General features: G+C 51.0%; 11 protein-coding genes across 11 annotated transcripts; 5 read left to right on the top strand and 6 right to left on the bottom strand.

Annotated features, from left to right (window-relative positions):
- Window positions 1-112: 112 nt before the first annotated feature.
- EPUS_02562 (uncharacterized protein) lies at window positions 113-1,000 on the bottom strand (the record flags this gene model as incomplete). The annotated part of the gene is made up of 3 exons (XM_007805563.1): window positions 113-686; window positions 764-832; window positions 882-1,000. 3 exons carry the CDS (start codon window positions 998-1,000, stop codon window positions 113-115), a joined length of 762 nt encoding a protein of 253 aa, XP_007803754.1.
- Window positions 1,001-2,922: 1,922 nt separating this feature from the next.
- On the top strand, window positions 2,923-3,577 carry EPUS_02561 (uncharacterized protein; the record flags this gene model as incomplete). Its single annotated transcript, XM_007805562.1, has 2 exons — window positions 2,923-3,304; window positions 3,429-3,577. 2 exons carry the CDS (start codon window positions 2,923-2,925, stop codon window positions 3,575-3,577), a joined length of 531 nt encoding a protein of 176 aa, XP_007803753.1.
- Window positions 3,578-6,230: 2,653 nt separating this feature from the next.
- On the top strand, window positions 6,231-7,738 carry EPUS_02560 (uncharacterized protein; the record flags this gene model as incomplete). Its single annotated transcript, XM_007805561.1, has 2 exons — window positions 6,231-6,250; window positions 6,301-7,738. 2 exons carry the CDS (start codon window positions 6,231-6,233, stop codon window positions 7,736-7,738), a joined length of 1,458 nt encoding a protein of 485 aa, XP_007803752.1.
- An 871-nt stretch (window positions 7,739-8,609) lies between these two features.
- EPUS_02559 (uncharacterized protein) lies at window positions 8,610-10,545 on the bottom strand (the record flags this gene model as incomplete). Its single annotated transcript, XM_007805560.1, has 2 exons — window positions 8,610-9,567; window positions 9,617-10,545. The coding sequence occupies 2 exons, from the start codon at window positions 10,543-10,545 to the stop codon at window positions 8,610-8,612; spliced, it is 1,887 nt and encodes a 628-aa protein (XP_007803751.1).
- Window positions 10,546-12,035: 1,490 nt separating this feature from the next.
- Window positions 12,036-12,446, bottom strand: EPUS_02558 (uncharacterized protein; the record flags this gene model as incomplete). Its single annotated transcript, XM_007805559.1, has 1 exon — window positions 12,036-12,446. One exon carries the CDS (start codon window positions 12,444-12,446, stop codon window positions 12,036-12,038), a length of 411 nt encoding a protein of 136 aa, XP_007803750.1.
- Window positions 12,447-12,660: 214 nt separating this feature from the next.
- On the top strand, window positions 12,661-13,565 carry EPUS_02557 (uncharacterized protein; the record flags this gene model as incomplete). Its single annotated transcript, XM_007805558.1, has 2 exons — window positions 12,661-12,708; window positions 12,759-13,565. The coding sequence occupies 2 exons, from the start codon at window positions 12,661-12,663 to the stop codon at window positions 13,563-13,565; spliced, it is 855 nt and encodes a 284-aa protein (XP_007803749.1).
- Window positions 13,566-14,320: 755 nt separating this feature from the next.
- Window positions 14,321-16,654, bottom strand: EPUS_02556 (uncharacterized protein; the record flags this gene model as incomplete). Its single annotated transcript, XM_007805557.1, has 5 exons — window positions 14,321-14,773; window positions 14,836-14,919; window positions 14,993-15,370; window positions 15,659-16,190; window positions 16,236-16,654. The coding sequence occupies 5 exons, from the start codon at window positions 16,652-16,654 to the stop codon at window positions 14,321-14,323; spliced, it is 1,866 nt and encodes a 621-aa protein (XP_007803748.1).
- A 412-nt stretch (window positions 16,655-17,066) lies between these two features.
- On the bottom strand, window positions 17,067-20,228 carry EPUS_02555 (Serine/threonine-protein kinase cot-1; the record flags this gene model as incomplete). Its single annotated transcript, XM_007805556.1, has 6 exons — window positions 17,067-17,479; window positions 17,530-17,647; window positions 18,148-18,190; window positions 18,243-18,551; window positions 18,594-19,073; window positions 19,117-20,228. The coding sequence occupies 6 exons, from the start codon at window positions 20,226-20,228 to the stop codon at window positions 17,067-17,069; spliced, it is 2,475 nt and encodes an 824-aa protein (XP_007803747.1).
- A 1,130-nt stretch (window positions 20,229-21,358) lies between these two features.
- On the top strand, window positions 21,359-22,831 carry EPUS_02554 (uncharacterized protein; the record flags this gene model as incomplete). The annotated part of the gene is made up of 1 exon (XM_007805555.1): window positions 21,359-22,831. The coding sequence occupies one exon, from the start codon at window positions 21,359-21,361 to the stop codon at window positions 22,829-22,831; it is 1,473 nt and encodes a 490-aa protein (XP_007803746.1).
- A 317-nt stretch (window positions 22,832-23,148) lies between these two features.
- On the bottom strand, window positions 23,149-25,151 carry EPUS_02553 (uncharacterized protein; the record flags this gene model as incomplete). Its single annotated transcript, XM_007805554.1, has 3 exons — window positions 23,149-24,357; window positions 24,410-24,506; window positions 24,571-25,151. The coding sequence occupies 3 exons, from the start codon at window positions 25,149-25,151 to the stop codon at window positions 23,149-23,151; spliced, it is 1,887 nt and encodes a 628-aa protein (XP_007803745.1).
- Window positions 25,152-25,659: 508 nt separating this feature from the next.
- Window positions 25,660-27,182, top strand: EPUS_02552 (uncharacterized protein; the record flags this gene model as incomplete). The annotated part of the gene is made up of 2 exons (XM_007805553.1): window positions 25,660-27,003; window positions 27,081-27,182. The coding sequence occupies 2 exons, from the start codon at window positions 25,660-25,662 to the stop codon at window positions 27,180-27,182; spliced, it is 1,446 nt and encodes a 481-aa protein (XP_007803744.1).
- Window positions 27,183-27,508: the final 326 nt, after the last annotated feature.

Raw genomic sequence — 27,508 nt, 5'->3', positions numbered from 1 at the left:
TAAGCCTAGTTGAGTTTCAGTGGTGCTTCAGGAGCGAGCTGCACAGTTTACAGACTTTCTATGTGACGGCACTCAATCTAGATCCAACCTCTGGGAGACATCGACTGTGTGCTCAATCGCGGTTTCTCTTTCGGGCGCTAAGGGCTTGGTGCACTCTCCCGGACGAGATGCTCAAGGGTGGGGACAGCGATCGACTCTGGGTTATCGTAGTCAGGCTCCCATCTGAAACCAGCGATCCTTCTTCGGTGACGGTCGTACGTGAGCGCTCAGAGTCATTGGAAGACGGAGCCTCATCTGAGATCTGTGGTCTCCGTATATTAACATCGTCAGGGTTTGCTGTGGGCTGTTGCGATCCACTCCCTGGCTGCTGACGCTGTGGTCTCGCCTGTCTCATGCTAATGGTGGAGGATTGCGAACCAACGGGTGGCGGGCTTTCATACGGAGCCTGTGGTCGCTGCTGAAGGACGATTCGAACGGAGGGGCTGGAGCCTGGCCCGTGTGGTCTCGTTTGCATCGTGGTACTCGGTCGGGGTATGATACCCGTGGGACCTGGAAGCGAACGTTGTGATCTCCCTTGGACGAGGGGATTGATCAAAGCAGAGTGAAAGTCTTTGGCAGACAAGCCTGAGTATGGGACCTGCAGCCTTTGCTGAGCGGCGGCGCTAAGCGAGACGAGTGGAGAGATGCTGAGAGACGATGTAGAAACTTGCTCCTGCGATCTTATATAAGTCGGGAAATGGAGGCTGCAATTCCTTGCACTTACACTCTGTGCTCTTCCCTGGGTACAACATTTGCAGCATCCGTGACCGCAATTATCGCACTCATCTCGCATCTGGTAGTCCAGCTCACACCTGCAGCACTTCCAATCACGATCAACGAACCGCAGTCGCTGGTGGTGTGGCTTGTCACAGTATGTGTCCCTATGATACCTGGTGACTGTCTCCTGAACCCCGGAACAAAACCTGTGATAACCACCTTGAGTCTTGGTTTTACCACACATTTTGCTGGCTTTTGATGGATCACTGTGGCTGCAACCACAGCAAAACATGATCCTGTATTTTCTACACTCGCAGGCATGCTGTGACTTGGCTGACATCTATGCTTGCGTGATGGCAGCATCTAGGGGGTTAGCAGTATCAAGTGGCCGAGATACGGCACGACATGTTGTATCTGTCTTATACGAAATTTAACAAGAGCGTTATCTCAACCATAGCAGAGTGGGACATAGATTGTCACAGAATTGGAAGCATGTCCCTGCGATGTATCTCACGCGTAGGGGGTACACATGGACTCTTAGCGAAACAATTCCGGAACTGATCATGGACTACAAGATCAGCAGCTGAGAATGCTGGGTGACAATAAAACATCCCAAGGAGAGTCTAAGGCAGGGCAGCTTATCGTGGAGTCAGTCACAGAAGCATGTTTTGGCATGGAAGAAGAGACTTGGCTGGTTTCATGCTAAAAAGTCGGGTTGATGACGGTGGAAGCAATAATCATGACAGGGTAATTGAGGTTGTCGTGAGTTTCGATTCTGCGAGTGGAAAAGCACAGGGCACATTTGCCTATGTAGCAGGCTCCGCGATTTGATCCCGTTCTGCTTTCTGACCCTCCGCAACAACCCAGAGCAACAACTCAGAAGCGATGTACTGTATAATTGCCAAGGCTTGACATGGGTGGTGAGGACCTTCGGACCCGGATTGCCAGTATTTGGCACAGGCCGGAAGGCCTATCTTGAACGGCGTCTGCTTGAGCTCATAGTCACTGCCTATACTTCACCTAGATCAGCCGAACACCTAAAAAGGAGCTACCTGTCCAGATGGTGCAGAAATATTTCTCACAGAAACAAGGTTCCATGCGGCTGAGCGTCGGTCTCTGATTCCTGCACCTCAATATGGATTGGCAATACAGCCATTACCGTCGTATGTATGCTCCGTCGGTACCGGTCTCGCAATTCTAACAATGCGCCTTTCTAGAAAGGGATCAAAGCATACAAATTGAGGATGACAATTCAAATCCCGATTGTGGAGTGGTCCCTGACGTTGCTTTGGAACGCCTTTCATCTGGTCAGTCATTTCGACGGATCATCTCCCTATCATACGAGAATAGACTTCGATGCAAATGGCACGTTCCACTTCGAGCCAACGATGATGCACACGTCGATAGTGCGTTCCTTTGTTCCGATAAGGTTCTAGATGGGAACCTGCAGTGCACTGGGGATAGCGAAGCCAAGCTTCTTGGTACGGATCTGGGCAGATCCGGGCGTTGAGCGCGAAGATCGTTTCCTTTCTTCCACACCACATGTCACCAACAGCAGAAGTCATCCCTTTTAAGCCTTCGGTGGGCCCGCTTTCTTACCTCTTACGGGTGTCGTACATCTGCATATGGCTCTTCTATGCCCCTTGGCATTGCCCTACCAAGCTCTGCCTTGCCCCTAGCAGCTACCTTGCTGCCTGTTTCGGTCTGCTTTCGTCTAACGTGCTCGAGTAGTAGGCTTTTGTGTCTCAGAAGAGAACTTCTCATTTCTTTTAGAGTGAGTCTGGTTTTCCATGACAGCGCTAAAAAGGGATCTTACCCGCTAGAGGTCTGAACGTGGTGATTGCTAAAATGCAATCAAGCAGTCAAGGCCGACCGGAGGACGCGCTGCGCCCCCTTCCACGCCTAAAGCAGCAACGTTTACTCGGATTTGACCTTAACAGATTTCAAATCTAGTATTCGGACCATACAACAACTCGGCACCTTGTGGAATTGATGTCCACGATTACGTCGGCCGAGGGCCGCGAACATGTACGCCGCATCCTATCCAGATATATTAATATGGATGATCATATCCTCCAAGCTCTCTTCTCTACATCTTCCCTCCAAGGCCTTCACCTGCTTTTAAATTGATCTTACTATCCAACGTGGACTTTCACTTCCTTTAACATGAAGACTACCGGAATCCTTTCAGGTGTCTTTGCCCTCCTGGTAGCATCCGCCGTTGCTGTACCCACTGATTACTACCCTCCCAGCGGCAATGGAAACAACAACGGCAGGGGACATGGAAAGGGCGGGAACGATAGGGATTGCCAGAATGGACCATTTAAGTTCACCTCGACCTACAATGTCGTCGCCACACCAGACCAGGTTGTTAACGGCACAACACCCACAGGTGGTCTCCCCGGCTGCACAGGGTTCTTTGACTATGGCATAAATTCCGATTTAAATCTGATTTGCTGGAATATCAAGCTTGTCGATTTCCGAGGCGAATATCAATCACCCGCCCGAACTGCGACTCACATCCACCAAGGAGCAAGGGGTGCAAGTGGTCCGCCAAGAATTGTTTTCCCCAACCCAGTTGGCAATGGCACCGAGAGATACTCGTACGGATGCCAGATGGGCAAGTAACCCCTATTTAGCGATGCCGATCTGGTAATAACACATGGATCTAGGGCCTTTCACCACCGGCATCCTTGCAAATGGTACTGATACTGGCACTGGGTTCACGGTTAAGCAGATTGAAGATAACCCGTCTGGCTTCTTCACCGACGTGCACTCCAGCCTTGCGCCACCAGGGGCTGTTCGTGGACAGTTAGCATAGGAGATGTAAACAAATATTGCAAAACAGTCCCCAAAAGACTGGGTGTTGAGGAAATGGTGTTTGTGGCTTGAGGGTTGTGGGGCAAGATCAAAATGGACAGGGTGTATGGTTGTACGTAATAACTACCTAATTCTTCCTAATAAGTCGGCATGGTAATATTACTGGGTACAATCTTTTGACACCAGGTAATGCGACCCAGTGGCTAAATGGAGATAATGATTTAATGTAGGATAGTATGAGAAGGTACTGATACTTATTATGGTACATTTCTTTGATGTAGGTCTCTTGGCACATTTCCGCTCAAGACCGCCTTGGCGGACTCCGTTCCAGCATCCACTGAGCCACAGTGAACTTACCTGGCCGAAAATGACGCCTTATTGGTCCTAAGCAGATTAACCAATGGTTTGTGGTTATAAAAGACTAAGGACGTCCATGGATCATAATCCACTCGTCATATGACCATAATTCCGGGAAAGGACGTCTTGGTTGTATATCTCTACACAAACTAGATCATACTATGGTTAGGCTTAAACTAAGCACATATTGATGGTAATTTAGACATAGCTCTCAGAGGTGTTCTTCCTGGTAAGAAGCTTATCCGTGGCGTTTTCTTAGTGTCCCGGAAATTGCTCACTATTCCAAGCCTTGTTTGAAGCTTGCCCGTCAGGCTCCTCTACAGCAGACATTGGGATGGATGAGCACTGGCAGCCCGCGAACTAGTATTAGTAGCAATGGAAATTGGCAGGCATACGCAACCTGAAGAAACTGCCGAGCGAGCACGCAATATGTCAACCATGGTCTCAGAAAGGGGCTTTGAAGCATGACTCTGCATGACATCGTCCTTTCGTACCACAGGATTACTGGTCCTTTAACTTCGAACTTGGACTCCAGCTCGATGAAGGATACTCATGAAATAGTACGTACCCATGACAGATACTCATGCAAAGACAACAAACGAGCATGGGTCCGTAACTATCAAAACACAGTTCACGTACACAGCAATCAGCTTCAAAGCTGTACAGGCACTGACACCGGAGATATACCCGCCCGTAGGAAGAAGTGCTCGACCTAGCACTCCTCCCAAGGACACGGGTTCCACACCTCCGCCAGAGTAGACGAGTTCCGGGACCTTACTAGTACTAATTATAGAGATAGTCCCCTGTCCTTTTCCTCAGATCGCCCCTGGAGCTAGACCTTCTCATGAACGGACAAGCCGCAGGCATCAACGTCCTCACACCCTAGGACCTAATACTGGCATCTCTGCTAATGAACCATGTGAGATAGTAGTTGATTGCATCAAGCCCGTGTAGTTAAGGTCATTTCCGCTCTTCTGCAAGAGCGCCTTTGGTGATCGGGCCACATCTCTCTCGGAAGGTAACTTGGCCTCTTCTACGCTTTGATAGAACGTCCTTGTTGCGGATCTACAAAATGATACTAGCATATCCGATGAGTAGGATGAATGGTTCAACACGGTTGGATGCTGCATGGATCCTCCTCGGTGATGGCGAGTGCCACCGCAGCCCCATTTCGTAAGGAGACACATTCAAGTGTTCGAGGTACGGAGTACTAGTGTCGACAATTGAAAGTGAAAGTGGCTTGGCGGACTTGCCAAGCATTACTTTGAAGGAGAATGCTCCCTGAAACCATCGATGTGTGCTTGCTATTGACCCGCCAATAGGTGGGTTCTAGAGTTGATGATTTCAACCGAGTTTGGTACTCCGTAATTACTGCAGCGATCTTGATGAGAGATGAGATTCAGTTTAAAGGATTACAGATCATTTAGGTGAACTACAGCAAAGTTAACGTCATGATATGACCATTATCATGGTACAAACGAATGCCTAAATTCTTTTGCAGAGGTCTTCATAGATCTTTCACCAACTTATTGTGACTTCAAAATACAAAAACCAAGACTCTAACCCCAGGTAGGAAGGAACGCACTTTTCGGCGGCTCGAGGAGGATGTACCTTGTATAAAAGTACTAGTATACGGCCAAGACATTTTCAATCCGATTGAGTTTTGTCATTTCAGACCCCTTTACCATAAATTCATTCGATGGACCAATACAGCGTTATTCTCAAAACCCTTCTTCAGGTAAGTATCACATACAGCGTTAAAGCCTAGTTAGTTCTAATATCACAACTCATGCAATCCAAAGCAGCACAGCGCGACACGGAGAATCCATCATAAATTTACCTAGGCGATAAGTACATCCTGCCAACCCACTTAGAAGTTCGTTACATGAACTGCTTATGCAGCATCGCATCCGAAGGTATAGTTATGGATAATTCTTATTGCACTGAAAGGGGGGGGGGTCTCAGCCAACGGCAGCTAAGCAGATACATGTGCTGTGCCTCAAAGAAGCATCTGGTTTCAGGAAACGCCGGCCAGATTGGCCTTAAAGCACACTTTCTGACCCAGCACACTGCACCCTTTCCATTTTCCTAATTTTTGCTCTGATCCATCGCATCATACCGACCCCATGGCGTTGTCCGCAGTCATTTCAGTGTTGTTCTTGTCGTCACTGGCTTTCCGTGCTCGCTCAGAATGCACATCTCCCATCCCGATTTCTTTACCTATCAAAAATGTCACGTTGGCAAACGGCATCAAGAGGCGTGGATTCACATTGAACGTTGGAACTCCGGCACAATCAATGGCCCTGGCCGTGAACGCGTGAGCTACAACTGCTCTTGTTAGCCTCCAGTTGCTGAAGAGAACCACAGAGACTGGAACAACACGATCATATATGGCACAGACGGACGCTGTAATGGCCTTGAAGCTGCTCAGTGTAGCTTCAGTCGAGGCGGCCTGTTCAACGATACCCTTTCCACCACCTGGGAAAATCCTCCCACACCCTCTGCTGCCGAGTTTCGTCCAGCAGATGGAGGCACGTTGAGCGCGGCAGCTTTCGGCGCCGACACGATCATCCTCAGCAACACAGCAGGCGAGTTGACGGACTTCACATTCTTCACCCCACGCTCTGGTGACCTTCCGCAGTCAGGTCTCGGTTTAGGACGCAACAGCACTTTCTTGGATAGTCTATTCAGTGCTGGCAAGATAGCGTCCCGCACATGGTCACTCTTCTGGGGCTTGGAAGGCGGCGACCATGCCGATACCGCGGATGGGTCTTTGACGCTTGGCGGCTACAACATGGCTAAAACCACTGAACCCAATATCACCCAGCCATTCAGTTCACTTGCGGATATGACTCAATGTCCAAGCAGCATGATAGTCTTCGTCACAGATATCCAGGTCAAGCACTCCAACGGGACATCCATCTCGCTCTTCGGGGATGGAAAAGGCAATGCTTTGCGAACTTGCATCAAGCCAGATATACCACTTATCACATTCCCCAGCGACATCTGGAACGCCTTCAAAGCAGCCATCGGTGGTACCTATATCGGGCCGAGCAACAGCTACAAACTGTGGGGGATGAGATATGCAACCCAAGACATCTTCGACGGCGACCTTCAGTTTGTCCTCAGCTCCGGACTTGAGCTGACAGTGCCAAACAGCCAATTCGTGGTGCCAGACGTACAGGTTGATAAGGCGGGACAAATGCAGATTCCCAACGACACCATCAAAGAAATCCTTGTCTACAACCTGGAGGATAGCAATGTGAATGACATGCCACTACTCGGCCAGGTCTTTCTGACCTCAGTATACATGCATGTTGACAACGAGCGGGAGCAGTTTACCCTGTGGCAGGCCAACCCGACGGCCGACGAAGATCTCGTCGCTGTTCAAAGCACAAGCGTGAGTGTCTGCAACTCTACCACGCCAAATTTAGTGGGGAATGGAACACCCTCTGCGTTGCCCAAAAAGCCCCCTTCGACAGGTGCGATCGCAGGCGCAGTCCTGGGGCCTGTCTTCGTCATTGCTCTAGGACTCCTCGTTTGGTATTTCGTCGCACGCCGGAAGAAGGGTCAGTTGCCCAGTACCGCACACCGGCAATCTCTGCTGCACGATACCCACAAAGAGATGGTATCCGCCGGCTATGGTCCTAGACTTGCGTACGAGAATGCCTGGCAGTCTCATCAGCTTCATGGAACATCCAAGCCGTTAGAGCCGCATGAAGTCGGAGGGGCTCAAATCCACGAGATGCATCCAGATTATGTGTCGCCTCGGTATGAACTCTATGGTAGTGCCAGCAGCATATGATGGAAATAGCTGTGGACGTTGAGAATGCACACAAGTCTTGGAGGGTCCGCGCAAACGCCCAAGGGGAGTGATGGCTGGTCCGCCAAGAGCTTATGGACAAGCCTCGCCACACAGCTGGACCTTGGTGCAGAGAATACCGGAGCCGAACGAGTAAAACTGGAACGCTTCAGGTCATACCAGCAATGGGTTGGCTAACCCTGAATTTACTGACGCTGAGATCCTTTTCACATCAATCACAATCAACACTCCACCACACACCCCTTAGATAGACATTTTTCGAGAACCTACCAAATTACCTGGCCTTGCCGTATCTGGCCCAGGCAGCGGTTGTAATGACCACAGGAATTAACACTGCTGCGGATGGTACTCGGTATTTCCTCCTTTTGTCCCCGACCACGAAGGAGGATTGCAACGGTTCAGAGAATCCTGCTCAGCTCATGTGCGCCTTTCTCCACCATCATCGATGCTCCAGCCAGGCCATACATTAGGTACTATGGCATTGAGAAGTACTAGAAGTAGAACCCAGTTGGCAGTGCAAAGTGAAGGTTCTGTCTTTTCCTTAAGGGGTAGCAGGCGGTGGGAAAGCCCGCAGTTAGTAGGGCGGAGCAGCATTCTCCTGCAAGGAGAGAGATGTTTGTCGAGAATGAGGGAACTCGGTGCATCCTGCGGGTGAGAGGATGGGAACTGTGGTTGACTAGATCATACGGAGCGACGAAGCGGAGTTGTGTCACTGCGAGGAAGATATCCATTCTGGGTTGTCGGGTTGGGTTATAAAACATGTAGGTCGATGTTCCTGATATAGTAAATTACAAAGCCCGTGCAACGAATCGCAAAGCGATCAGCACTTTACCGTTACACCACGTGTCTTCACTCAACGAAATTCCCTCACGTTCACCCCGACCGCCTTATCGTCCTCGAACATGAGGGCCTGGCTTTCAGGCAAGTGTGCCACGCTCGGAAATCTCTCTCCAGCCGCGGTGACGGGAATAGGACCGCGGGTATTGAGCCAGCTCACCCCTCTTCCTTCGAAAACCATCCGCTGCAGCTGCAGCTTGTCATCCAGAATCCAGTTCTGGTAGCTCTCTAGTCCGATGAAGCTTGCTGCGGTCTCCAAGATGCAACTGAGCACAAGCACGATTGCACCAACAACAAGGATGATCGCTAGGCCCAGCACGGAGAAAGAGATGGTGCCATATGTTGCTTGAGTCTTTTGGATGGAGCACATTGCAACTTCTGCTGGAGTCTCAGGTGCGCGAACATAGCTTCCGGGCCCCAGATTCGTGGGGCTGGCATAGTCTCGCAAAACGTTCTGCAAAATCACAAGACCAGTGTTGAACCAGGACGAGAGTTCGACCTGCCACTGATTTGCAGGCAATGAGACTTGATGGATCGCCTGAGCAGTTTCCAAGGCCCTGAGAGCTGTACCCGAGCGACCGTTGATCACTTGAGCCACGCCCGTGAAGATAGCTGCGAATGCTAGTCGTTGAGATATGGCTTCTTGAAGCTCGGTTAGGCCTTGGGACTGGGAGAATACTACACCGTAAGCAGAAAGCGGTGTGCAGGCATCACCGTGGCAGATTTGATGTTGCTCGGTACAGGCAATAGGACTGAGGTATGAATCGGCTTCATAGTAGACAAGTTCCTGACCATCATTACCGGTGAGGGAGATATTGCTGACCAAGTGAGCAGAGAAGACAGGGTCATCAACAGGTACTGAGTACAGCATTGAGTTTGCTGAGATGAACACCATTTGAACATCAGCATCCGTCCGATTGAGAGGTGCAGCAGGTGTCCAGGAGGAGTGACCGCCGGCGTTCGCGTAGTTCGTACTATCTCAATGTTAGAACGTGCTAGATTACTTCGGCCGGGCCGACTTACTTGACTATGTAGCCAATATTCGAGCGTACCGCATATTTGCTATAAGAGATTGTGTAATTCCGGTCACCGGAAGGTCCATAATTCCATGTGACCAACGCCGAGTCGTTATTTTGCTCTATATAGCCTTCCTCGACAAGCACCGCACACGTAGTCACTCTCCTATACTTTAACCGCTCTTCCACTGGGGTGTTTATACCCAGATCATCATGGGAGTCGAGCAATCCAGTATCCATTTGGTAGGTGTTATTTCGCCAGCATATATTGTCTCTGAATGGGCAATCGGTCGCCTTGCCTTCCCACCGGATGACAGGGGTGGCGTACATGTCGCAGCCGAGGGCATCCGCTGACCCATCGTAACACCTGCGAGCGTATGCCGATGCGTCCTGACTGTCTTTTAGAACTTTAGCTGCGAATGCCCCTTGTCCAGGTTGGTAATGTCCCTCCGCATTCGTACTGCGATTTGTGCCCCAGTACCCGCACTGGGAGCTCTGTATCAGTCGATCCTGCCCTGCGGCCTTCGTGACTTCGGAAGAAGCGAAAATGGACAAGACAGCGAAAACAACGATATATGAGATCGAGAACAGAGCCCAGGGTAGCGAGCGTAGCATGACGTGGCGTGCTCGGCCGGACCAATGCCAACTCTGAAGTATGAATGACCATGCGGCTCCCCCGGGTGTACTTGAATTGCGAAACACATTTTGATGCTGATGGTAGAGCCCGTCCTTGGGCTTCTGCGACGCCCGGCTCTGATGGAAGATAAAGCACAAGATCTTCCACAGCTGAGCTCCGACAATTGTAACAAATGTAGCAATGAAAGAGGTCAGAATTGCGCTGTTACGCGCAGAGAGTGTAATTGTAGATCCGAGGACGCGGCCGTGAGACCAATTGACCCAGAAACCGGTGTAGATTGAAGTGCTGTCAGCCGACATGATTCTGTAGCATGCCTTTTTGCGGTATTGCTATGTATAGGCGATGGATTGAAAGCCTTTTTGTACGATGGTTATCCTTTTGTAGGAGACGGACAACCATTGTGTACATAAACAAGGCGCTTGCCGGACATTTCCAACCTTACTTTGGGGATCAAAATAGAATGCATGCTGCTGGATCGGTTGTAGGAGCAGATCATTGGCTGATGTGGAGGTCTGGATTGGCTTGTCGAAAAGGGCGCTTGCAGAAGAGGAACTTTATGCAGCCAAGATATGAAGTTGGGAGGGGCAAGGCTGACAGCTCCCTAGGCAAGTAGCCTGCTCAGTACCAGGCACATTCAAACGCCCAACCTGAATAGGAGATCATATAGCATGTGGCTGATGTGGTGGCAGCACGTGGGTCTCGAAGTCTGCCTATTGTTATTGGGAGGACTTGGAGGTTGAGAACAAGCGAGGCGGTTCCAAGAGGGCGTCCTTCGTGTGATGGCTGTGAATTATGCCCCATCGTCAAAAGGCTGCATTGTGGCCTCGGGAGATTCATATGAGCACATCCCACAATAATACGGCTTGCGGTTGAAAGGGCGGCCTCGTTCCCAAGGAACGGCACGAGGCGTCCCAGGACGATCTGATCAGTCGTCTCCTTCAATATCTGGCTGCTAAGGTTCCATGCCAATCGCTCTCGTGTGATGGTTATCCAGCTATCAAATATACAAGACTTGAACTGAGTCGTTGCTCCTTGTGCACCACTGGCTTTGAAATTGGAGACTGGTATATCTGAGTTGGAGATTGATACATCTGAAATACGGAGGGGCCCATTGATGCCGCTGTTCGAGAGTGAGCCTTGAGAGAGCATACAGCTCATCAGACCTGCATTATCACAAGGAAGGAAGACTACACCAGCATGTAGGCCAAAGACCGCACTGGTCAATGCTAGACCATTCGCTCGGCTTGGTCTTCTGACGTACACACGTCCACGCCCCATACTTTGCTCTTCGTGTTGTTAACTGCGTGACAACTGTGCTTGTGTACGCATCAAATCGACTGCTGGGGCAAGCAAGCGGCTCTTGTCCTCGGTCTGCCTTGGTGTGTCAATGCCATGGCCATCTTTAAGAATGCTTTTAAATATGGTTTCATTTGCCTCGAAGCATCGTAGGGAATCGAGAGATATAGCAGGTTTGCTGGTCTCTGGTGTTGTTCTCGTTGTTCACTCCTCTATACGATTCCACTTCAATATCATGCTTACCTTTCCACCTAGACAAGTTTGAGCGCCACCTTGAAAGTATTTACCCTTGGTGAGACAAGAGTTATTGAGGTAAAGATGGCTTTCGTTGAATGCTATGAGCGTGCATCTTTTTCACTCCTTAGGTTGGATCATACTGCTCTGGCTCGGCTCCAAATATGTCCTTTGAGAGCATCGAGCATTGCCGGAGTAGAGGCATCCTGGCACACATGGAGAGGTGGAGGCAGTTTGGGCGCATATCTGTCGCTCATATTCATAAATGCACCCCCTCTTCTGCGTCGTCATCCTCTTCTGCCATCCTCGCTTCCATCTCCCTTCGTAGCTCTTCATCGGTCAGGGTACCACCAGCTGCGGCTTCGCCATCCACTTCTCCATTCATTTCTGCTTCGTGCCATTTCTGACCTCTCCGCTCAACCTCGTTCTTGATTAGCTCGATCCTGCCATTCATCCTGCCAATCACTTCCTCATTCTCCCGCACAGCAGCCACGCAGTCAGCATCCCCTCCGGCACTATTCGAGTAGTCTTCGAGCTCTTTGTTCGATCTTTCCAGGTGAGCAATAGAATTTCGAATCTCCGAGACTTTAGCATAGAGGTTCTCCACTGGCAGGTCCTCAAGCGCAGCCGCAAATTGCGCGGGTGGAATTGGCCTTGCTTCTGAGGACATTGGTGTGGAAAATATTGAAGATGCACTAGCAGATCTAGTACATACAGTACTCTGTACTAGTTATATGTATGTAAATTTGGTTGTGGGGAGTTGTAGGGAAGGGCCAGAGGACCTCCGGACCGGAGCGACCGAAGGGACCCCTTCAAAATTATTTGAACCCCCTCATACCCCCAGTATACTTGTAGATTCGCCCTCTTTCCAACACCACAAAACAATGGCGACGCCTGACGCATGGGATGATAATTGGGAGACCGCTGCAGACGTAAGCTGTCAAATACAATCTCCCCAGAACACCGTGTCTAACCATGGCAGATACCGTCCGAACCGGCCAAGAAACCCTCCTCCAAAATCACCAAAGCCCAACGCCGCGCACAGCAAGCTGAATTCAACCGTCAACTCTGGGAAGAGGCCGAAGGCCCCCGAGAACCAAACTACTTCCTCGAAACCCGAGGCGTCGTCCCCAAGGCCGACTTCAAGCCACCCCCGAAACTGCTCTCACGAAAGCCTCCTACTCCTGCATCCGGCGAAGCCAACGGGGACGTGTCCTCGGACGAAGCGGACGGGGAGAAGAAAAAACCTACGATCGAAGAGCAGAGGGCTCTCGCGGCCAAGGAGCGAGAAGAGAAGCAGCGCAAGTACGAGGAGAGACGATTAGAGCTATTCGGGTCTACCACGGCTACGACGACCAAAGCAGCAGGATCTGGTACCTCTTCACCGGGAGAGACGCCGCCGGGCTCACGGTCCTCGACGCCGAATCGTGCTCGTGGGAGAGGAGGGAGGAAGAACGAATCATCGTCACGGCCATTGTCTTCGGCGTCAACTCTGTCGCTGAAACCAAGCAGTTTGGCGCCTTCGACGGGCGGGAAGAAAGAACTGTTCGATCCATCTTACAATCCGAGACCGGATTCAATGTCCAAGAGATCCGAGTCACGCGAGAAGGTGATTGAGCCGATCAGATCGCCACGAGGTCCTGACGGTAGTGGGCGAGGTGGCTTTGGATTTGCCCCAAGGGGTGGTAGGGATGGTTCGCGAGCAGGCTTGGATACCCGAAGCAAGATCGATGCTGACACTCGACCGAGTCTTGACCCCAGGTCTACAGGCGATTTGAGTATGAATTAAGAGAGAGTCAGGGCTCAACGGAGATGGATAAACCTCCCTACAAATAACCGAGGAGAACGCCTTCTTTCCAGTGGCATGCCTAACATGGCGATGCAAGAGCAGAACCTCTCCCTTGCACAATCAGATGGTGCATGTCCACTCTGGAACGTCATTGCAACAACTTTCCACGGGAGTTTCGACAGCAGGACTCCACTCCGGAGAGCATTAATGCAGTACGGTTTTGTCTCAGAGGTCATCGAGAGTAATAAACCCACCCCGATGGCCCTTTTGAAACGGAAAATACATAAAGCGCGAGTTACGTCGCCCATTCAGCTGGCTGCTAACATTTATCCCCGAACCGCAAAACCATACGATGTTGTTCAAAAGCATGCCACCCTGGCGCATATTCAGAGCACACACAAGGGCTTAGTCAGACGAAGCCATCTCATCGGAAGAGCCATGGGGTTCAATCAATCAGTGACAGGAGAAAGAAACCCTGAAGACGTTTCAGCATCACTGCGACCGTACATGACCTGCGTTCATCTATCGAGGATTTCAGATTCTACAACCACCCTGCAGCGTATTCACATCTACTTCACCTGTCGCCAGCACCCAGAATTACAGAGACAAGCGATCAACATGCACATGCTGTCTGCTTTGGAAAGAATAACCTCTGCGACATCATCCGGGTGTGGAGAACGCCTGAGCATCTATCCCACGCACTTCCTGTGATCGTCCAAGACGCCAAACCCACCCATCGCGCCATATTCCACTCATCAGGTACCCATCACACCGTCAACATCCGCACCGCTATCAGGCACCATCCCATCTGCAAGCGCCCACCCTACTCCACCCGGCATCGTCATCACTCCCTGGCTCGCCCTCCTTTTATAAACCCTCTGATACTCTCCCTCCTCACTCACAGTCCTGCGTACCCTGTCATCGCCCTCCACAGCCTGCACCCACGTCTCCCACCTGGTCCCGACCTCCGGATCCGGCCACCGCCGATAATACTTCAGCACCCTCGAGAGGCGGACAATCCAGGGTGCGAACATAACATCGATGAAGGAGATGGTGGCGCCGAGGAAGAAGGGGCCTGTGACGTGGGAGGCGTTGACGAGGTCGGTGATGGCGGACTGGAGGGTGGATGTTAGAGAGGATTGCTTGCTGGGGTCGGTGGATGGCGTGATGAGGAGGAGGTCGAAGGGTGGGATGATTTTGCGGTTGATCTAGAAAGCCAAAAATTTAGCAGAATACTTGCAGGGAGAGGATCGCTGGGGAAGGATCTTACATGGTCAGCCCACATCCGACAATGAGCCCTCAACTGCGGATCGCCAAGCGGAAGGAGGGAATGACCCATACTGAGGTCCTCGCACTGCGCATCCGCCGACTCATTAGCACCATTTTCACAAACAATACCCTTAACCCAGACCAAATGATTCACATACATATTCCATCATAATCCCACTGTCCCACACCCCCCAATTCCCATGCCTGATACACGGCAGCCTCTTCTGAGGATTCACCTCCACTGCCTCCGGTGGCAACGATAGCTTGTTCTCGACCTCAACGTATTGGTACGGGATCTCCTTGACCTCGAGCGCGATCCAGATGCGTTGGGCGAAAGGACAGAAGAGGTTGCCGTAGAAGATCAGGTCAGCGGGTTGCGAGTGGCGCTGGGCGGTTTGGGCGGCGAGGCTGGAGGGTAAGGACTGCGGGTTTGTGGTTGCTGCTGTGGCGGCGGCGGTGGTGGTGTCGGTCTTGGTGTTGGTGGTTGTGAGTTTGGTGGATGTGGAGGAGGAGGTAGTGGTGGTTTTGTTGGCTGCCTGGTGGATTTTGTTAGCAACATTTTAGACAACGTTCTCATATTTGATGGCATGGCATGGCGGTGGAGAAGGAGGCTGAGATGGAGGGATTGATGGTGTATTTGGGGTGTTAGTCATGGCAGTCTCAGGGATGGAGGATGCAGAGAGATTGCTGTGATGATGAGTTGAGGTGGAGAGAGACTGATATGCTGTATATGACCATGGCTTTCTCTGCTTGCAGCTGATGGACAGACAGAGGAACACTCTGGTCGCACTGAAGAGATGGTCCATGAAAAGAGGAATTCTTACATCTATCCTCTTCCTCTCCGTTTCCTCTTTAAGCATCTTCCTCCTCACACTGTTCCGTTTGATAGCATCACTTTCCTCTATTGTGTGCTTATGCTCTCCAGCTTCGTTTTCCTTCCCATTCGCACCACCACCGCTCACTCGCTGGATGGTGTAATATCTGGCCCCCCCTGCTCCAGGATGTCCAGCAGGCAGAGTCTGACTCGGTGCCAACACTCCAAAAGGCTGAGGCGGCTCACGGCCATCTCCCATGAGATCCACAGCAGCGTCAACTCCGGCACCAAAGTCGGGTTGTGCCATCATGGCTGCCGCACCAGGAAAGTATTCGGTGATTTTGATCTTGACATCGCACAGATCTCGCTGTCTTGCCGTTCTTCTGCGCTTCTTCTTGCCTGGATCGTCTGTCTTGGGTGTGCCCGGTGGTCTGCCCTTCAGTCGACAGTCCCAGTAATGGGACACGAAGGGTTTGCGTTTATATCGTTGCGTGGATCGATGCGAATAGATGTTGTCTACGTGCGGAAAATAGGTTTGAAATCTGCCTGATCAGTAGAGCGCCGGCTAAGGTTAGGATGCAACTCACTCATCCTCAGTCAGTGTGATCATTTCTTTGATATTGAAAAGCTTATGTCGCCATTCTTGTAGGTCAGGTGGATTTGGAATTGCTTTCATCCCACTGAAGTGACCTCCAATCTCTTTTGCTGGCGAGACATCTTGATTGACAGGAAATGAAACAGCTGGCTGCTGCGGCTGATCTGGAGTGATGACACTGAATGATCCATTCGGATATCTGGTGGGTGTCTGGAAGCTCTGTCTTGGTTGCGGAAATGCTTGGACTTGGCCGTTAGCACCATCATTTATTCCATATGGTTGGAAAGCTGTGGGGTCGTAATCCGGACCGAGTTGTGGAGTAAGTGGATGAGGATGTGGAAAAGCGGCGGACTGAAGGTTGCGTAGAGAGACGGGGATGGCTTGTAAAGATGGATTTGTTATGTTATCCATCAAGCCGTGCCTAATGACGGGATCGCCCCAGCAGGGACCGTCTGGCTGCTTTTGCGACGTCTGGTGCCCAAGGGGCGCTTGCGATATAGTTGGCGGTGTTTGAAAAAGCAGCAACGCAGCGATGCGGGGGTTGAATAATTGGTCACTAACTAGTCAGTTAGGCTGCTAGTACAGTATTTCAGCCCTATAGAAATTGGTGTGCACAAACAGGCCCCTACTAAATCTAGCCCTGGGTAGATTATGTGCATGTCCTTCACCAAGAGTCACAATGTGCAGCACTGCATTCTGCCTCGTTCAGCACAGTTGAGTCTGTGCGCTGAGTAAGTAACGGCCCGAGTATTCGTTCTGCCTGACCCAAGTGGCTGCCAAATCCACTCCTCATTTCACTATTGCTACGCTATACTCCCTGCCTTCATATCCTCTTCTTATCGACCTTCGGGTTGTACGCCTTCTTATTCGTGAACGGAAACCCACTCATCCTCTTATCTGCTCCTGTCCTCTTGCTGATGTGTCCCCTGCTCGTCGCAAACATCACACACCACAATCCCATTATAGCTAGAGCACCATATCCCACCAGTCCCAGCATGAAGCCGCTCTGGCCTAACGAGACATAGGAGGTGTAGCAGTAGATGGCAGCCAGGGAATGGAAGATCATGGTGGTACGAAGAACTGGCACGGCATAAGGGGCTTTAGGATCTGACTCCTCTGTCGAGACGGGCTCGCTGACCATCGAGGTTAGTGGTATTGATCCTGTGAGGAGCATCATGATCACAGCGATGAGCACCAAAGATAGGCCGAGAAAGCGACCGAAGTAGACCTCGAGGTCTGGGAAGTTAGCATTAGGATCTGTGAGCAGGGACGCCTCATGACCCTACCTGTCCCATAGTGGCCTTCAGCTCCAAGTATTGTTGTAATGACCTTTGGGGCAAGAAGCAATGGCACTGCTTGCAGACACAGCCAGCCTGCAGAACCGTACGTATAGGTGTAGAATACCTGAATTTGTCAGCTACCAGTATTCCGAGACCAGGCAGCAAGAAACTACATGCGTCCATTATTACTATCTTCTCTAGCAGGCGTAGATGTATGGGTTACGCTTTGACTAAGCGTGCGGAGATGATGTGGTAGTAGTGGGGTGCAAGGAAGAAAACAGATTGAAAATGTCAACAGGCTGACATCATACCAGGGAAGACTATGACAGAAGTCGACTACGCCTGCATTGAGGTGGAGGCTCTTTGGGAATGAAAGAATCTCTCTTTTCTAATGTTGCTTTATTCTCATTTGAGGGTGTGATTGAATGTCATCTGCGACTATTCTTTCTCTTCTGTCTGATATCGTAGCATCTCCACGTCTGTGGCTGGGAGCTCACTGACAACAATTGTGGTGACTGTCTTGAGCAATTCTAAAGACAGTTCTGTCTATTCCTCGTGATCATGCCGCATCTGTTTAGGCTCGACGCCATCAAAGCTCATCCTGTCCTTCAATTCGTAGCACACATTGACAAACGCCATAAGCCATCCGTTCCGACCACTCGATGCACTGGAACCACGAGATTGACTGCCCCAACCCATAACATGTACACATTCTTCACGAATTCTGGAAAGCATTGAAGGCTTTGTAGGTGTAGCCGATAAAGGGCAGGCTCATCTCCGCATCCTGGTCGCTCGGGACTGCTCTCGCTTGCCGTTGATGAGCAGCAGTAGTGTCTTCCTGCGGAATCTCGTCGATCGGGAAATAGCTAACATCTGTGTTTGACGAAAGCTTGGGCTCGAAAGGAGCTCGAATACGACGAAGCTGGTCCCAGATGACACCCTTGAAGAATGGATGCTTTTTGATCTCGGAGGCACCATCATGTGCACCGCCTTCTTTACCAAGCCGGTCGTTGGCATCGCAAAGAAAACTACAAGGTCAGCTTCATCTAAGAAGAGGGCATGCAGCATACCTTCTGATCATATGTTCTGCCTCACGACCAAGCACCAACTCATCCGGAAAGTACAGTGACTCGCGCCAGTTGACAATCTTGCGGTATGTATCATGTGTGTCTTCCGCACAAAAGGGAGGCCATCCAACAAGGCATTCGAACATGATGGCTCCAACAGACCACCAGTCACAGAGATAGGTGTAACCTTGGTTCAAGAAGATCTCAGGTGCGATATAATCCGGAGTTCCCACGGTTGAATAAGCCATATGTCGTCTAGACTTACGCCACGTATTAACAAGTCCACGATTACTGACGGTAAGATTGATCTGCTCGTTCAAGGCAACAGAGTTCCGATTCCCAGATCTGTCGCTCTGTGTTGACTTCAGCAGTGCTTGGTAATAGGAATTCTCATGCTGCTTTCGTCCACCAGTCGACAGACCAAAATCTGTCAACTTGATATGACCTCCACGATCTAGAAGGATATTGTCCGGTTTGATGTCACTGCAAACATTAGCCACATCCTTTGAGCATGCGACCGCCTTACCGGTGAAGGAACCCCAGTCGATGTACTGCTTCGATTGCCATCACAATCTCAGCCATGTAGAAACGGGTAATGTCCTCGGAGAAGATCTCATACTTGATCAACATTGTCATCAGATCCCCTCCAGGCAAGAACTCCATCAGCATGTACAGGTAAGCATTGTCTTGGAAGGAGGCGTGCAGCTTGACGAGCCAGGGGTTGTCTTTTGAATCTGCCAGGATGTCTCTCTCCGCACGTACGTGAGCCAACTGGTCCTTTTTGAACATCTCTGTCTTGATCAGTGATTTCAGGGCGTAGATCTTTCCATCAGTCTTTCTCTGGACCAGTTTGACCTCACCAAAAGCTCCTTTCCCAATGACCTTTAAGGTTGTGAAGTTCTTGGGCGACTCCTTTGTCCGAATGAAGCGCAGAAATCGTGCCTCTTTCTGTGCCAATTCGTTGACTTTTTGCTGCTTCACCAAATCCTTGACTTCGGGATCGTTTAGTATCTCGTCAAGCTCCTTGGCGCGAGAATTTCGGTCCCTAGCTCTTTCGATGTTTTCTTGGAAGAAGCTATTGACGAGTTGTTTGGCAGCAGTACCTCGCTTCAAGACGTTGTCAGAATATTTGTTGGGGTTGGGTTTCTCCTCATCATCAGGTTTCGGACTGCGATTTGGCATTGCTGGTGGAAGATGATTGGCGTATTGACCTCGCGTATCACCAGCAGTTCTTGGACGAGCATTTCCAGGTGAAGGAGTCCTGCTGAAACCACCGCGAGCAGAACCCAGGTCCTGGTTTGAGAATTGCTGAATCATGCCATTTGTTGCATCATTGTACTGTCTATTCCCTGGATACGCTGGCTGGGGTGACTGAAGGTGATTGTTTTGATACTGGTATTGCTGGCTCTGGAATTGATTCTGCTGCTGGGGAGGGTAAGGAGAGTTCACGAAATACCCACCACCCTGTTGGTTTGCTTGATATTGTCCACCAAGATAGTCTTGCTGTTGCTGGTTTTGGTAGATCGGCTGCGGAAAGGTGGAAGGAGTGGTAGGGTAGACTCGATTGTTGGAGGTTTCATAATTCTGCTGATTCTCAAACGGGAAGTTCAGTCGCAAGCGGTTGTTGTCTGGCTCCATCTTGCGTGATCAGGTACGCAGCCGAGGGTGGTGAAGACAGAAGATGTAGAGTAGAAGTGCGGTACCGGCTTTGCGAGATCGGCTGCGGGACTGGCCTTCACACAACTGCGCACGTCCGGTCTAGAAGCCTGCACAATCACGCTGGCTTCAGAGATTTGGTACTGAAAGCCGCCTGATTGGGCAGGCACCACAAAAGGTCGTTGAAGAAGCGGGATGAGTCTCTTTACGGGGTTAACGAACTAAAGTTAGAAGGGGCGGATGAAATTCTGAGACTGTAGAGGTAAGGGGAACGAGAGCCTAAAGGATTCAGGGCAATTTATCTTGGTAACACGTGAGAAGGAAGTTGGCGGCGGTGACTGCATTACAGAGATAGCGGAGCTGAAGGTGAAATATTTTGAAAGAGTGAAAGGGAGTGAGTGAAGTGTTGTGGACTCTTGCTGGCAAACACCTGGATGAAATCGATAAAGTACACCAAACTTTATCTAATCCTTGGTCCGGAAGTCCTTTCCTATGGAGTGCCAAGCGCCGGTTAGAACTGGCAAATGGACTGTCAGCCTGTCATTTCTGCTAGGGTGTTGGCTCTGGCTATGTATGGTTAATCCACTGCAGTGTCCTGAAGCCTAGAATGTAAGCCTAGAATGCAAGCCCAGTCAAGCTGCCACCAAGGTAGTTTGCACCCCTAACCGTCCCCCTGGGATCCTAGTTATGCACAGATTACAACACCCAGTCGTTACCATCGTCTCGGTGACCTCTCGGGGAGTGCCAACAGGGTAGGCATATGTCTTACGATGCAGGTCGTCACCCGAATGCAGGCAGAGTCTGTCGTGGCTGATCCAATACAGAAGAAGGGTTCAACGTTTCTGGATCCCCTATTAGCCTCAGTTCCCTATTAGGGACACAACCCGCTGTGAGACCCTCGACCGCTAGTTAAGACCCTTGAGCTGCCTGCACGCAGGAAAGCTTCGTCTCCGAAAATTAAGCTTCTCTACTTATAGCTCAGAAGTCTCATTTTGCTTGAAGCTAGAAGCACAAGTATGTGCTGACGATGCGGCATCGTGTCTCTGATGATTGAAGCAGAGAATATTGTATCGTGTTGTTGTGAAGAACGTACTCGATAAGCAACCGCCACGATGTCAACGCCTGCCTCTCCTGGGAATGGAGTGCCTGAAGCACCGCAATATCAGCCTCCTAAAGCTCCTCCAAAGCAGAATCCTGCTTTTCGAATGCTGGGAATGCCCAACTTCCGCTTCAAGCTCCCCTCCCGAAATTGGCTGATATTTCTGTCTGTCACTGGTTCCTTCGCGGCAGCCATCACCTATGATCGCCGGCAAAAAAAGGCGGCTCAAAAGAAATGGTGCGACCTCGTCTCGCACATCGCCCAGCATCCTCTACCAGTAAATCAGATGCCACGGAAGTTGACAATATTCCTCTCAGCCCCGCCAGGAGACGGTATAAGGCCCTCGAGGGAGTATTTTAAGGAATATATCAAGCCGGTATTGGTGGCTGCGGCGATGGATTACGATGTCATTGAGGGAAGGAAAGAGGGTGATGTACGGTACGGTACTGCCGAGCAGATCCGGAGGCTGAGAAGGAAGAAGGGAGAGCAGACGGAGAATTCAGACCAAAGAGAGATAGATCCGGAACAGCTTGTTGAGAACATAAGAGAACAGCTCAAGATCCGTCCAGAACCAGTGATCCGGGGAGACCTTATAATTGGCAGGCACACATGGAAGGAATACCTTCGCGGCTTACACGAAGGCTGGCTTGGACCGCTTGATGAGCCGCAAAGTCGCAGAGAACCTACCCTTCCGTCTGATGATGCGTCACATTCTACGAGTACAGACCTTCCACCCAATGATGCATCGACATCAACTAACACAGATACTCCTTCGGAAAGTCTGGCAGAAAGCAAGATACCACCACCAAAAGAAGCAGAGACGAGACCTCCCTCGCCTCCATACGCCTACATTTCGACCTCCGCCTACAACACTTCCCCTGCATCTCCCAATCTACCTATCCACCTCGAGCCATCAGCACCAATCCCACATCGCCACATCCTCGGCTTTTTCAACACCCCCATCAGAATCTACCGTTTCCTCACCCAACGCCACCTCGCAGACTCCGTAGGCCGCGACACCGCCGCCCTTGTCCTTGGTCTCCACAGACCCTACCGCCAGGATTCTAGCTTCGCAAGCTCAAGCACTGGAGAGATAGACGCCTCACCCGTCACCACTTCCCCTCCAGAAAAGGATGGTACAACCAGCCCAGCAGCGACAGTGCAGACAGCTCAAACCTGGGAACAGCAATCTCTCCTCCAAGAAGAAGAGGCGGATTGGCACAAATCGGCCAAAAAGCCACGGAAGGACGATCTGGAACGTGTGTGGCTGGATGACGTGGTCATGGACCCGAGAATTGGCGAGCGGATGCGCAGGTTCGAACTCCCGCCGGAGGAGGAGGAGCGGGCGAAAAGGATTGGGCAGGGAAGTGAGCGATCGAGGGCGGCGGAGGTGATGGATCTGAGGAGCGAGCCTGTCATCACGGATGAGTCGCAGGCAAGCTCAGGGAAGACATGGTGGGCTTTTTGGGAGAAGGGAAAGGGCTGAAGTGGAAGATATGCAATCTTTCACCGAACACGCGCAGTGGCGGTCCAGCGAGAGATTTGGATGATGTCAAGTGATGTGGTAACACTGTGATCTGTATATACCCACCAACCCTCGGATCGAAACAATCTTCTCACAAACACTGACCTATTAACTTTGTATACCGGTACAACTTCATCACATACACCTACCGTCTCCCAGAAACTATGACCTGACAACCCTGTGCCCAGCCTGAAACTATCCATTCGAGCCTGCATACATACACCAAGAAGAGGCCCTCTCACTCCTCCATGCATGTACATGGAACAGACCAGGCCAAATCACACAGCCACCACGCCCTTCAACCTCTCCAAAGCCATGCTCCCAATCGCATCCTCCATCACCGAAACAGCAGGTCGCGGCCTCACCTTCAGCACAACATCGCCAACACTCTCAGGAATCCAATCGCCAATCCTCCTCGTCGAGTCTGGAATCTCTTCCACTTGCTCACCAGCATCTTGAACGATTTCGAAGGTGAACTCTAGCGGTTTGAGGTTCCATTCCCGACCGATCTTGCGCAACAACAGGGATTTTACGCGGTAGACGTCGAGGGTGCGGGGGAGGGTGAGGGTTACCGATTCTGGGGTGGGAGAGTGCGGGATGGTGTCAGTGGTGGTTGGGGGTTCGTTTTTAGAAGGGGTTTGAAGCCGGAAGGTGAGGGTGACGAGTTGTGCGCCGAGGGTGTTGGGTGGGTACTTTGGTGGTCTGTAGCTTGCTGCGCTGACAGCATCTGCAGGGACAGTATCTTTAGGTGAATGAGCGCTCTGAGCAGCAATCGACCTTCCAACGATATGTACCCGGTCGTATTTGTCGCATAATTCGATGTATCTGGCCCAGTCTTGCAGAGATCTTCTGAAGTCATTGTTAGTCGTGGATTGCGTATTTTGAAGAGCTTTCTGGATTTCTTTTTCTGCCACACTGAGGTAGTACAGCTCCCCGTCCATTCTGTCTTTTTCAGTGATGGAGGTATAGTTTAACATTGTAAGGGTTGGGAGACGGGCGACAGTGATTAGGAATGCGGCATCTTCGATTCCATGGGTGGTTCTGGACGTCAGATTTGAGAAGAAGGGATTGTCTGATACTTGGAGGGATGTCAGGTTTGGGAAGAGTTCAGGTAAAGACGAGACGACTCTGGAGTCAGTGATGGCGTTGTGAGAGAGGTTGAGAGTGGTGATTGACGGATAGAGAGGTGTTGGCTGATCTGTAGTTGAGGTAGAGGAGTTGAATGTTGAGATCTTATTGTGCTGTAGCGATAGTGTGGTTAGAGTGGGGAACAGTGGGATTAGAGAGATGCAGAGCGGCACAAGGGATGTGAAAGTGTTCATGTCCATGACTAGGGTTTTAACGGTCGTGAGTACGATGGAAACTGACGGCGGTGTAGGCGCAAAGAAGGTGGACAGGTTGTTTCCAGCAACGGACAACGATTTGAGGGATGGAAACAGTAGGTCTATTGACCCGTCCTTATTCCGCCTGGTAAGCATACGCAGTATCTGCGCTGACGGTCAATGTGGAGCATCATGAGCCGAAGAGCTGGCTACCCACCTGTTCTGGGCTCAGCAGGCTGTCATCCAGATGAAGTTCTTCCACTTTGGGGAAAGCAGATGAACCATCCAAGTCGAAATCCAGAAGTCGTAGTCCACTTGAACCCGCGAGGGTCAGTTATCGACTCCCAACGAATGTGATCCTACTTGACATCAACATACCTGATCTTAAGAACTCGCAGCTCTTTCAGAGGGGCGCAAATCTCAGCTACATCTTTGTAACGCTCAAAAAGGTTGCGACTCAGATCCAGCTCGGTAATATTGGGACAGATGCTGGTAATCTCCTCTTGAGCTCGTTCGACATCTGCTCCGAGACCAACTCCACGTACTCGTAGGCCATCCAGAATAACAATTTTGAGATGGTGAAGAAGTGCTTGTTGCTGTCGGATACGCTCAAAGCCAACCTCTTCCACTACCTTACCTGAGATCTCAATTGACCCGTTGGCGCCCACTGGCGCATAGTCAAGATCATCTTCAGCATACTTGTACCTCAGCGCTTGTAGGAAGCTTCTTGGCTCATCGGGCACTCGCGTGGCTCGAGTGAAGGATGCACAGTTGGGAGAAGAAGATAGTGTGTGGAAGAGGCGAGTTCCTTTGTACAGACCGTCATGCTTGCCTCGCTCTGGGTCATCCCATTCAACTCCCAGCCAGTCTCCCTTCTGATCAGGCAGAGGGCCAGCGTATCTTATTGTGCATAGGGCATTGCTGAAAGACAGCCTCTCGCCCGGATGACGTGAACTCATCTTCCTCAAAACTTCATGTACGTAACATGTTTCAGCGAATGATGGGGGATTGTCTAAAGAGCGGATATGCCGTGCTCTGTATAGCGACCTCCCGTAGCATTGCAGCGATCAATTTTCGAAGGGGATGTTCAATAGGCTGACTATTGATCAGACGTAAAGAACCTGGTCCCCAGAGCTGTATAGTCTGAGGTCTTCGCGAGAGAGACGAGGTAGAGCATTGGTCATCTGGGAGGCAGAGAAGATTACCCCAAACGGTAATTTAATTGCCCAGAGAAAATGTTGGCCGCCAATTGGTGGAAGCTTTCCACCATCTGAACTTCAAAGCTTCAAGAATCTGTCGTCGACATCCATGGACCACCAGCACAATCATATCTGCTCCCCTGGATAGAAACTCTGCAAAGCCAGCTGCTCCGTCACTTCCATCACAGCAGCAGTCATGAGTAGATAGACTTGAGCGCTACGGCTTTCTCCTCCGCAGCTTGAAGCATTACCCATACCGCAAACCACCATGCTTCAACCACGAATATCCCTCCGCCAGCTACGGCCAACCTGTTCCAGACTCACGTCTCCCCTTCTTTCTCGTCACCATGCCACCATCGTCGAGACACCCTCCGCCAATCCCCCGGATGCCCCAGTCAACATCTACAGCCTAAACGTCGCACCCCCACCTATGCGCGACGCCTCCATGACCGGCCAGTCCGCCCTCCGTCGCTATAGGCCTCGAACGCCCGGAATCCGCCATCTCGTCCGCCCAGTCAACGACCACCTCCACAAAGGCCGACCAATCTTCAAACTCACCTTCCCCAAAAAAGGCCAATCCCGCGGCGGCCGCAACTTCACAGGGCACGTCACCGTTCGCCATCGCGGTGGAGGCCACAAGCGGCGAATCCGGATCGTGGATTTTGACCGCTTCAAGGGCGGTCAGCACTATGTAGAGAGGATCGAGCATGACCCGGGGAGGAGCGCACATATTGCGCTGGTGAGGGATAAGGAGGCTGGGACGAAGAGCTACATAATCGCGGCGGAAGGGCTACGTGCTGGAGATACGGTGCAGAGTTACCGCTCGGGAATACCGAAGGAGTTGATGGACAGTATGGGCGGGTCAATTGACCACGGTATTCTCGCTTCGAAGACTGCATGGAGGGGGAATTGTTTACCTTTGGGAATGATCCCTGTAGGGACTCCAATCTTCAATATCTCGCTTGCGAAGCAGGGAAGGGGAATGTACTGTCGGAGCGCCGGGACACATGGGCTCATAATAGGAAAGGGCGAGGATGCAGTGCAAAAAGAGCTGATCAAGAAGATGGAGGCGAAGAGAGCACGCGACAAGGCCAAAGCACAGCAAAAGGCGGAGCAAGAGGAAGCCGAGAAACTCGCTGCCAAAGGAGCCAAGGTGGCAGCAGCAAAAGAAGCAGCCGAAAAGGGCACGGCCGAAGACGCAGAGAAAGCAGAAGAGGAAGTACAAGAGAAATTCGAGAACAAAGCGGCAGCGGACGCTGATCTCCAAACCAAAGCCCAAGACAAAACCCAAGGCCTGGAAGAAGTCGACGACGGCGCACTCACCCTCAGCGATGAAGATATCCGCAAGCTCGAAAAAGCAGCCCAATATGTGACCGTCCGGCTCTCCAGCGGCGAGGTCAGATTGATCGACAAAGAAGCCGCTGCCACAATCGGAGTCGCCAGCAACGGTAACCACCAGTACCGACAGCTGGGCAAAGCGGGAAGGAGTCGATGGCTGGGCATCCGACCCACCGTGCGAGGGTTGGCGATGAACGCGAATGAGCATCCGCATGGTGGTGGAAGGGGCAAGGGGAAGGGAAACAGGGACCCTGTCAGTCCTTGGGGTAAACCGGTATGTCTTTGCTATCTTCTATCCCTTGTGCGACTAGAGGTGTGGAGTTCGCTAACCCGTGCTGTGATAAATGACAGGCCAAATCTGGATACAAGACTAGAGATAAGCATAAGTTGGATAAACTGATTGTGCAGCAACGACCGAGGAACCATGGGAAGAGGAGAAGAGGCTACAGTTAGAGTATGGTAGATCTACGTCCATGTATCAGTATGAGGGATCACAATCTTGATGGACGGCCCTGTGCCTTCGTTGGCGACGGCTGGTCGCATAGACTCGTTGTGAATAGCAGATCAATGCTCCTCAGGATAGAGGCGCTCCCTAGTATTCCCAACGCCCTACCAAGCCAGTCTCGAATCTTGCGCCCTCGGGATGGCTTCTGAAGTATTTAGGCGCTCTAGAACCCCATAGTAGTACGTAGTACACTTTCTGTGATTCTCTCAACCATGCTAGCTGAAAAAGGCTAGTCGAGCCAGTAATAAAAGAACAAATTAATCAAAATTACACA

This window comes from Endocarpon pusillum (genome assembly GCF_000464535.1).
Source record: "Endocarpon pusillum Z07020 unplaced genomic scaffold scaffold4345, whole genome shotgun sequence".
In the NCBI taxonomy this organism is placed as follows: domain Eukaryota; kingdom Fungi; phylum Ascomycota; class Eurotiomycetes; order Verrucariales; family Verrucariaceae; genus Endocarpon; species Endocarpon pusillum.
The sequence above is the reverse complement of the archived record's forward strand: the minus strand, read 5'-3'. Positions and strand labels throughout refer to the sequence as shown.